Source organism: Strigops habroptila, chromosome 4 (assembly GCF_004027225.2).
Source record: "Strigops habroptila isolate Jane chromosome 4, bStrHab1.2.pri, whole genome shotgun sequence".
Taxonomy (NCBI): domain Eukaryota; kingdom Metazoa; phylum Chordata; class Aves; order Psittaciformes; family Psittacidae; genus Strigops; species Strigops habroptila.
Window position 1 is genome coordinate 85591088 of NC_046358.1, and position 10966 is coordinate 85602053.

General features: G+C 56.8%; 1 protein-coding gene across 1 annotated transcript in view; it reads left to right on the top strand.

Annotated features, from left to right (window-relative positions):
* Window positions 1-10505, top strand: part of CACNG3 (calcium voltage-gated channel auxiliary subunit gamma 3) — a 28334-nt gene extending 17829 nt beyond the window's left edge. The window contains exons 2-4 of the mRNA XM_030483239.1: window positions 5793-5876; window positions 7786-7926; window positions 9024-10505. Coding sequence (XP_030339099.1) covers window positions 5793-5876; window positions 7786-7926; window positions 9024-9535 — 737 coding nt within the window. The 3' untranslated portion in view covers window positions 9536-10505. The remainder of the gene's footprint in view (window positions 1-5792; window positions 5877-7785; window positions 7927-9023) is intronic.
* The last annotated feature ends 461 nt before the right edge of the window (window positions 10506-10966 follow it).

The window sequence follows — 10966 nt, forward strand, 5'->3', positions numbered from 1 at the left end:
GGCTCTCGGGTTAGGATTAATGTCCTTAGCCATATTTTCACCATCATGAGGCTCGTGCTTCCCTCAGTGCCCTCCCTGGGGAAAAGGGCTTTGAGAAGAAAAAGACCTGAGATCAGATCAGTTAATTGCCTTTGCATCCTGCACTAAATGCAGTGCAGAGAGTTTGTACATGGACATATGAATGAGCCAAAGCGGCAGCAACAAATCCCTGCGGAAGGCAGCCCTTGTCCGGGAGCAGGAGCCAGCGTTAGTCACATTATTTAATGCACAGCGTGGGGATGCTCTGATCCAGTGGGATGAGAGGGATCGAAGAATCCTGCGGAGCAGGGGATGAAAACAGCCTTGCGGGAGGGGAAGGGAAAGCAAGGCAAGGCATGCCTTAACACATCTTGCATTTGCTGCTTTTGTGATATGAGTTCATCTCATCCAAATTCAATCTGATGTTACCTAAAAGCTGCAGTGAGCCTGGAGCCATCAGGCAGGGACACCCTGCAGGCACTGCACAGCCGATGCTCCCATTGCCAGTGCTTACAGGCAGGAAATGCCCTGGAAGATCTGCCAAGTGGAGAGGGCTTCCCTGCAGAGCCTGGGTTAAAGTGGCTCCATTCAATCGAGAGCTCGAGCTGGAGCTCACTGAGGCTGGTGCAGGGCACGGACGGATGCTGCTCTGGCTTGTGGCCACTGCGAAGCACAAGGACAGAGATAGCACCTCTGAGAGCAGAGCTGGGGTTGCTCATGCTGATGTGACCACAGCAGGGTGCCCCCAGCACCCCTCAAAGCAGGAGGGCTGGGGCTCTGCTCCTGGCTGGGCTCCTCCAGCCGCTCCTCTGCATGGAGCAGCCTGGTGATCCGTGGGGAAGGTGCTGGAGCTGCGCCCGCAGCCGTGGGATGGTCGGGAGCTGCTCAGCTCTCAGTGACAGGGGGAGGTTTTAATCCAGGCTGTGCAGGGAGCACAGTGCTGTGCTGCACAGCGACTGTTTGAAGGACACACTTGTCCCGGCTGGCATCAGTGCTCCTGCTCCCGGGGCTGGCAGCAGCATTGGAGAGCACCGAGGCAGCAGTGGGTTGTGCAGCCGTGGATGCTCCTCTCAAAAGAGAGGAGGAAAGCGGAATGGAAGGGCTGTGTAACGTGGCACAGGATTATCTTGCAGGTTTTGTGGTTGGCCCTTGTCTAGCTGATTCAACTCATTGTTTCTGTGGCTCCTCACTGGTGCCTGTTGGCTGGGGACCATCCCTGTCTGTGCATCTGGGAACCCCCCAGCGTGTGCTCGCATGGGCGGCTGAGCTCACTGATTGCCTTGTGTGCTGGATGTGCCCCATATGTTCTGGAGGAGGGGATGGGCAGGTCTGGTTCCTCAGGATGGAAACAGTGAAGGAAGAAGCTGTCCCGTGCTGGGGAGGGAGAGGCAGCGCTGATGGAACAGGGCTCCTGGCACAGCCCCACTTCCCAGCTCTGGAGCGGCTGTGAGCAGAGCTGCTCAGGCAGGGAAGTGCAATGATAAGCCAAGTTGGCTAATCAGGATTTGCACTGATAGAGAAAATTACCCACAGCCACCAGGGATGGCTGACGGGGGGTGAAGAGCCGCAGCCTCTGCCTTTGCTTGTGCTCCCCCAGCCAGGAGACGAATTGAATCCACGGTGCCGTGACTGATGCACGCAGCCATGGGCATCGAGCAGGCTGGGATGTGCCAAAGCTCTCCCCTTCCTCCTGCGAAGGGAGAGGAGCCCGAGCACTGGCAAAGGGGATGGAGCCCGTATGGCACGAGCTGTTCTGGGTGCCGTGCCCAGGCCAAGGGCTTGTGGCTGGGTGCTGGTAAAGGGGCATGGAGCCACCCAGGCGAGGCATCATCAGAGGCTGAGGCAGGAGCATCTCATGCTGGAGCTCACAGCCACAGCCTTGGTTCTGGCAGGGGAACAGGAGATCCGGCATCACCTCTGCCTCGAGTCTTTGCTAAGAAAGCATGGGCAGAGGAAGGAGACTCCAGAGATGAGGACTGGGACAAAACCTGCTTCCTTTACGCCTGTGATGTTTGTTATACAGCTGCTCTGCCAGGGCCCAGCCGTGAGGCTGGGGCAGGCAGTCCGGAGTTGCATCTGCCATCATCAGGGTCCATAGGCTGAGGTTGTGCCGTGGAGTGCAAGTGGCAGGGCCCCATCCGCAGGAGCATTTTGGGGGTCAGGGGATGCTTTCTGTGGTTTAAGCCTTCTTGTGGTATTTGTTTGGAGGCTGGGAAGTTGTGTGTCAGGTGACTCAGCGGTTGCCACGGCAACGAGCATCAGTTAATGAACAGAGGGAGTAAAGGAGCCAAAACAAATGTCAGAGCGTGAAATAGATGCTGCGGAGCTGGGCGGGCAGCGGGGCTGCCCCCAAAGCCTGTCCCCTCCGCGTGTGGGGCTGCCCTGGATGGGCTGGGGGTCCCTTTGCCTTGGGGGGCCAAGCAGGGCATCAGCAATGCTGCTGCCTTGATTTCATCTATTTCATAAGGCCAGGCTGGACGGGGCTTGGAGCAACCTGCTCTAGTGGAAGCTCCATCTGTAACTGGATGAGCTTTAAGGTCCCTTCAACCCAAGCCATGATGTGATTCTATGACATGTATTTTTTTCCCCCACCTCATTTCTGTCGCAAAGGAGGTGTTTGGCTGGGACCAGCAGGGGTGAAGGAAGGGGAGAGGTTGCAGATGCTGATGAGACAGAGCAGATGCAATGTGGTTCTGTGCGGTCCTGGCTGTAGGAGGGAGGGATGAGCAGTGTGCCCACACTGATGGAGCAGGGAGTGCTTGCATCCAAACAGGGCATCCCCTCCATCACGGGGGTCTCCTGCTCCAAGGCTTATCCTTGCCCCTCACATCAGACTTATCTTAGATGGTGTGTATGACAGAATTGAGGGCCTGGGGGTCCTGGCTCTGCTGCTGCTCAGGGCAGTGGGGGTGTGGGTCAGCTCCCCCAGCCCAGCGCTGGGTTTCAGTGTGGGCTCAGCAGCACAGGGGGCCTTTGAGAGCTTCAGAGCTCCATCCCAAGGACATCAGTATCCTTACTTGCACACTGTGCTGATGGGCTCACACAGGCTCCAGACTCTGTTCCTACATGGCACTAGGGGAGAGTTTCCTCTCACTGACCAGATAAGGAACAATGGCCCCACAACCCAAGGAGCCTGCTGCAGAGGGACATGGTGCCTCTGGGAAGCTCTTGCCACATCCTGCATGCTGACAGCAGCTCTGCAGCCATTCCGAGTGGGAGAGGACAGATCTGACCCACCACAGCAGGTTGTGCTTTGGAGTGCTGGGGCATTCTGGGGCGCTGTGGGTCAGCACAGCCCCACTCTGTGCCCGATGGCTGGAGAGCAAAGGGACAGATGTGGGATATGGCTGTAGGGTGTGTGGGGCAGAGCCCTGCTGGCAGGTACCAGGGGGAGGGTGGAGAAGGTGGGTGGAAACCTGAAAGGGAGAGGAGGAGGATGAAGAGGAGGATGATGAGGAGGATGGGCTGTGCCATGCAGCTGTCGTCCTCACTGTGCCCGCTGCCTCCCCAGCCCCATTCGTGGTGCTGGTTTTCAGCCTCCCCTTCGCCCGCAGTTCCCAAAGCAACGGGAGCAGGCAGCTCTCCCTCGGATGCCGTGTCTCCCTCTTGGATGACAGCTTGCCACCTCCAGAGATTCATCTCCAGGCTGTAATTGATGCCTGTCACGATGCTCAGCTCCCCCGAGCCCATAGCCAGGGCTCAGAGCGACAGTGTGCTGCCATGCAGGACACTGAGCTGGTTGGCTTCTCCCGCCTGCCTGGAGCCCTGTCCCCTGGCATCACGTCCTTTCTGGTCCCATAGGAGAAGGGACAGACCCAGCATGACCTGACCATGTGCTCAGGTGCCGTGAGGAGCTGCCCTTCCTCTGTTTAGATGCTGCAGGAATTCCTCCACCTCACTCTGCCCATTTGCACTGCTGAGAAGCAGCACTCTGTGCCTCAGTTTCCCCATTTGTAACGCTGAGGACAGCATTTGTCAGCACCACAGAGGCAGCATCGAGCATGCTCTTGCATTAGTGTTTGCTGCTTGCTCTGGAGAAGGCAGATCCATGAATCCTGCGGACAGAGGCAAACACCCTGGGCCCCAAGGAGCCGTGTTCCCACCCCTCACCATGGCATGAGCCAAGCCCTGAGCCATCCCCAGCAGTCACTGAGTGCAGTACATGGCGCCTTGGCAGGCTGCGGTGAGGAGCAGGCTCACAGCGTCTGCAGGAGGTGATGGCTGCATCCATTGCAACAGATCCGTGAGTGCAACTGGGCAGAGCCAGGACTTCTTTCATTAGTTTTTGATGCCTTTAATTTCCCCCTGCCTGTCCAGCACAGAGCAGGCTGCTGGGGCTGGTGAGTGGATGAGCAGAAGAGGCAAGAGCCCATTCGCAGCCAGTCCCATGAACCCATCTGAAGCACAAGATTCTCCCAGCCCTGGACACGGCCATTCACACCCAAAATCCATGTTTTGCAGCATGGAGCTGAGTCCACAGGACATCGCTTGCCGGAGCCTGCCTCATCCTTGGCTTTTCTTTGGGTTTTTCCTCTTGTGGCACAATTGCATGGCTTTGGCACAGGAGAGAGCTGAGCCCGAAAGTGCAGTGAGCTGAAAGCCAAAGCAAACAGGCGGGTGCTTAAAGGCGAAATGTGTTTGGTTTGCTTCAGAGGCGGGGGGGGGGGGGGGGGGAAACAAAAAAAGTCATAGAAAAAGAGCCTTTTTCTCCCCCGAATGCTCAGTGGGAGGCCAGCAGATGCCAGAGCATCTGCCTCCTTCCCCAGGCCTTACAGTCAGTGCTGCTGGTGCCCACCACAGTGGGGATGTTCTCGCCCCCAAACTGGAGCTGTGCTGTGGGAACCCACGAGCAGGAGAGTGGAGGTGGCTCCTCCATGGCCGTGCATGGGGCTGCTGTGGGGGACGTGTGGCTGGATGTGGGGTACAGACCGCTCATCAGGGTGACCTTCTCCTGGCTCTGGCTCTGCCCAGTAGTGGTGTTCCGGGCGGGAAGCAGGGCTGGGAAGTGGCAGGAAGGGCGAGCAGGATGAGAACTCTTTGTAAGTCATTTAAATGACTCATCTGTGCCTCCAAAATAATCTCATCTCGGAAGTTAAGCTGCGGCCCAGATGTTACTTAGCAAACATGCTGAGGCTCCTCGGCTGTGCCCTGCCCTTGTGGGTCAGCAGTAAATCCAAGCTTCTCCTTTGTGCTGCCAAGGAGCCGGACTGGGAGGACCAGGCTGGTCACTCAGTGCTGCACTGCTGGGGCAGGGGCTCTGCTGGATCAGCCACCCTGACCCCAGTGCTGTTGTCACGCAGTAGGATTTATGTGGTTGTATGATCCTGCCATCCCAAAGAAGCCCTGGGCTGCAGCCCTGTCCCCAGTGCAGCTGAATAAGGTGTTGGTCAGACCTGAAGGACAGGAGGTTTATTTACAACTCATTGATTTGCTGTCTGATGGGGGCTTGCCTGGGTGCTGGTTGCTGGTGAGTACCTGCCCTGCTTCACCTCCCCTTCAGCACATAGATGGAGCAGGAACTGCAGCATGGAGAGGCTCTTCCGGGGGCTGTGGGGGGACCAGGGCAGTTTGGGCATCTCCTCCCAGCTCAGCAGGGATGTTGTGATGGGGCTTAGTGCGGGATGTAAATGTGCAGCCCCACTGGGGGTGCATGAGCAGCCGGGCACCAAACTGCCCCTGGGGACCAAGAGCAGTGCCTGTGGTCGCTGGCAGCGCATCCAGCAGCTCCTGCCAGCGCAGAGGGGTTTGAGGGTTTCCTGCTTGTGTCTCTCCAGGGACCTTCCGAGGCGTGTGCAAGAAAATCGACCACTTCCCCGAGGATGCTGATTACGAGCAAGACACGGCCGAGTATCTGCTCCGTGAGTCTGCCTCCCCGGGGCGCGATGGGGCTGCGCTACACAGCTGCATACATTCCATAGGGACACCCACGCTCACAGGCACCCCCATCCCCACCACCCAGAGCTTCACCCAGCAGGTCCCCACACTGCTGCAGGATGCTGGTGGGCCACAGCCCCCCCGGGGTCCCCACGCAGCAGCGGTGACCCTCTGGATTACCCAAGCATGGCCACGTCACGCCGCAGTGGCAGCATTAATGGCACATTTGTCTGATGCTGGCTGTCCCCATGGCTGGTCCCAGCAGCAGCAGCGCAGCCCAAGCTTGTTGGGGCATGAGGGCTGCCGGGGAGCAAGGCAGGTCCTTGGTTCTGCACCACAGGGTGTGTGTTCCTGTTGGTTCCCTGCTCCCTGAGGCTGGATTTACTGATGGTCACTGGGAGAGTGCAAGGAGCATCTGCTGTGTGCTCTGCCAGCAGCAGCCAAGCAGGGAGATGGAGTGAGAGCACAGCTGGATGATCCACTGGGAAGAGCGTGCTCCTCCTGTCTTGGAAGCCAGCAGGACCCACAGGGTTTTACACGAGGGACCTGGTGCTGGGGCGAGGCTGATCCTGTAGAGAAGAGGCACCATCCCTGAGCACTTTGCTGCACCAAGGTGCAGGTTAACAGAGGCTGGGCACAGATAACACACAGCCTGACATGCAAAGTGACATGGATGTGTGCTGTCTGGCACATTGGCAAATACACACATGTGTGAGCATGGCAAAAGGCTCATTTAAACCCCTAAATTTCCAAGCAAGAACATACAGCAGTAGGGGCACAGGGCAGCCTTGGAGCATGGGCATCTCTGGGTGCTATGAGCCGCTGGGGCTGAGAGGGATCCCGGAGTGCAGGGACCCCCGATCCCATCACCCTGTGCTCATCCCTGACCCTCAGGACCAGCAGCAGGCGCTGCCCATCCAGATGTTGCTCTGAACTCCCATTCCCCAGTGCCACAGGGATCCATCAGCTCTGCTCACCTGTCTGAGGGGAGAATGAAATAGAGTCGGTTTGTGATTTTAGTAGATTAACGTTTAAGTTCTCCCACCCCCTCCCACATTTAAAATAAAAAGTCTATTTTAAAGCCCCAGAATGGCATTTTAATGGGGCTCCTCTATATTTCTGTGCTTTTAATAAAGGCCCTAAGAGAGACATGAGAGCCCAAACCAAGGCACAGTGTATTTTCGGTGCAGCAGGTAGAGTTTTGCTGCATTAATTACTCTTTACTGTCATTTTGGAAGCTGAACTGCTGAGAAGCCACATAGAAAAGCCCCTTCTCTGTGTGGGGCTCAGTCAGTGACTCCTGAGCGTGCAGAGCTAGGAGCTGCCAGAGTTAATCCCATGGGATTTAAGCCCAGCGCTGGAGCCATGGCATTGCATGTGGTGGGCTCTGGGTCTTGGGCTTTTTGACCATTTTGATGATGTTTCTCCCCATACCAGAAAATGACTTTTTGTTGAATTTCTCGGTGTGTTAGTTTGTAAAATCTTGACTTTCAAAGCAGCTGAGAGAGTTTGGGGAGGCAAGAAACAGGCTCCTGACCCTTGTGGCTGGTGGTACTGCTTCTTGCCATCGCAGACTCAAGTCAATGCCAAAACCCATGGGTGGTGTGTTTGGTAACGGGAAGGTAAATTGCTAGTGCTGAGTGTGTGACAAGATCAGAAGTAACTCCTTAGATTTCCTAGGAGGATAAAAGAAAGAAATTCAGGGTCTAAGCTGATTTTGTGATGGGAGGCCTGAATCACCATGTTCTCAGAGCTGGTGCTGGGCTCCAGAGCAGCTCAGGGAGAAGCGGAGGATTCATAGCAGGGACTGGTGCTGGGTCTGCACATCCCTTGTGGTGGTAACCAAGGGGGGCATTGCAATGATGCTTTCCCTTCCCATTCCATGTCCCGCAGGAGCAGTGCGAGCCTCCAGCATCTTCCCCATCCTCAGCGTGGGTCTGCTGTTCTTCGGGGGCCTCTGCGTGGCGGCCAGCGAGTTCTACAAGAGCAAACACAACGTCATCCTCAGCGCCGGCATCTTCTTCGTCTCTGCAGGTAGGAGCTGCCCAGCAGGGCTGGGAGCGGGCAGCTCTTCCAGCATGCTGGAAGCATGGGAGGATATGGGGGAGCCGGCGATGGGGTTTGAGTCCTCCCTGGGCTTTGTGACCTCTCCTGTCCCAGTGGATAAACCCTCATTGCAGGGAAAACCCAGCAGAGGTTTCTGGCACATGGTCATGGTTACACAGCACTTTAAGCATCCACCAGGCACTGCCCCATGCAGATGGGGAGCCCAGGAGGGGCTCCCGGCGTGTAACCCAGCCCCAAGGCAGGTTTTGAGGGGCTCTGCCCTCCATCACCCCAAGCAGCAGTTGCAGGACCAGGCAAGGGCAGGCTCTGTGCTGACAGCAGGCAGAGGGGCTGCTGCAGTCCTACAAGGAAAACTGCTCTCTTGGGAGGCCGTTCCTTATGGATTACTCATTCCTCTGTGCGCTGTTCCCCAACGCTTCCACTGATTATCTCATGACAATGTCTTTGTCTCAAGGAACTGCTCTATTTTGTGTATTTCCTCTCCCCACAAAGAGGCAAATTGCTCTCCCTCCTTCGGCTGGCAGGAGCTGCTGATGCAGATGAGAAAACAACAGAAAGAACATAATCGATTCATTAAGTAAATCCAGGGATCCATCAGCTGCTCCCCAGCCCCGGTGCTGCTGGCAGTGCAAAAACTGCCCTGATCCCAAATAAAGCTCCTGGGCTCTGGCAGAAATGAGATGGAGCCTTTCCTACTTCCCTGCGTTCCCAGTGCCATGGCAAGCTGGGGTTCATGCCATAGGGATCCCCTCCATGCCCCATAAGTTGGCTCTGCTCTGGCCACAGCCCCAGCTCTTGAAATGTCCCTTTTCTAAACAAAACAGTGATTGTTCCCCCTCCAATATATGAGAATATACATGAATATAGATGTATGCTGGGTGTATGTGACTGTGCATGTATATGGGGATGGCAGCAGAGGTCCTGGTGTGCTGGTGAAGGGTTGGTGCCCCATGGGGATGCAGCCATCATCCCCAGCAGCCTCCCTGCACCACCGGGGTCCTGCTGTTCCCCATCCCTCTCTTGCCACCTAAGCGAGCTCTTCTTCTTCTCATCCCCCGCTGAAGGTCTCAGCAACATCATCGGGATTATCGTCTACATCTCAGCCAACGCAGGGGACCCGGGGCAGAGCGACTCCAAGAAGAGCTACTCCTATGGCTGGTCCTTCTACTTCGGAGCCCTGTCCTTCATCATCGCCGAGATGGTGGGGGTGATCGCTGTGCACATGTACATCGAGAAGCACCGCCAGATCCGCGCCAAGACCCACTCGGAGCTGCTGAAGAAGTCGGCCTTCACCCGCCTCCCGCCCTACAGGTACCGCTTCCGCCGGCGGTCCAGCTCCCGCTCCACTGAGCCGCGGTCCCGGGACATGTCGCCCGTCAGCAAGGGCTTCAGCACCATCCCCTCCACCGACATCTCCATGTTCACCCTCTCCAGGGATCCCTCCAAGGTCACCATGGGGACGCTGCTCAACTCGGAGCGGGACCATGGGTTTTTACAGGTCCATAACTCCATCCCCAAAGAGTTCAAGGAGTCTTTGCACAACAACCCGGCCAACAGACGAACCACGCCGGTGTGAGGCGGGCAGGGGCGTCCCGTCAGGCTGCATGGCATCCTCCTCGTGGCGGTGTAACCCCTGAAACCCCGTTTTTAAGGACAAACCCAGGTGGCTCCCCATGTCCCCACTGCGGGGCTGGTTTGTCACTGCGCAAATGCCACTGGCCAGGCCAGGCCACTGCACCCACAGTGGGATCGGGACCCCTGGGACCCCCTCCCCGGCGGGGGGGGGCCGGGGCTGAGCTGTGCCCCTGGCCGTGGTGCCCCTGCAGACTGAGCGGGGCTCCCAACGCCACCCGGGACCATGGCTTCCCGAGGTGTCCATCGTTAATGTTGATCATAATCGCAGTGTTACCTTAGCTGTATGTCCCATGGAAATGCTGGCGATAGCCCTGTCTGTGAGATTCCTTAAATCCGGTAGTGACACTTAAGCGAAACTGCCTGGAAGTCCGGAGTTTGAAGCACTGAGTCGGTGCCGTAGCGAGTGCTCGTGTTGCGAACCCCCTTCCCCTGTCGTGCTGGATGGAGTGCTCGGGCTGGGTTTCCCTCTGGCGTTTCGTGCATGCATTAAATAGCTTGGAATTCAATTTTGTCATGTCGGGTTGGAAGAAACATCCTTTTGCAATTTTCTGTGGTCTTGAAAGGGCTTCTTTCTTTCCTTCCTTCCTTCCTTCTTTCTTTTTTTTCTTCCTTTGGTGCATTCAGGCCATGAAAGGACTCAGGAGCAGAATTCCTCCAATGACTGGTAGCAATTAGCCAGCGTTTAATTAACCTCTAATGTTGCAAGAAAATTAATTAATTCCCTAAAATTAATACACAGTCACCAGTTACTGTCTGGGCACAAGCAAGGAGGCAACACTTGACCTGGTGGCACTGAAGGAGAAGCTGGGTGGGTGGCTCGGCCGCGGGCTGCGTGCGATGGTGTATGATTCTGTAATGCCTGGGAGATGGATGAGCAAAGCAACAATAAAATCGTCCAGTTTGGCAAGCAAGTCACTGACCAGGTCACACTGAACAGGTCACATTGACCCTGCTGCAGAGCACCAAGCGCCGTGTCCCACGGGTGTTTCATGGCATCCCTCAGCCTCTGCTGTGGTTGTGTGGGGTGCTCAGGGCTCCCTGGCTGCTGGGGGTCCTGGGGTGCAGCCCCTGCCCTGGTTTGGGTTGTGGGGTGGCTGGTGGGGGTGGATGGAGCATCACAGGGCAGGGGGTAAAGTGTGTGTGCCCCTGAGCCAGAGCACCAAGAGGGCGAAAGCCGTTTCGCCAAAGAGGTGCCATGGCGGGTGACATCCCCTTCTTGGGGGTAATAGTGGCCAGACCCCTTTCCCAGGGGAATGATGAGTTTGGAGCTAAGCATAAGACCCACCATGGGAGCCCCTCCTGGCTGTGCTTGTGCTGAGTTGTGTTTGGGCGTCAGCACATGCCCGTCCCCTCCACACTGCTTGGTGGGGAT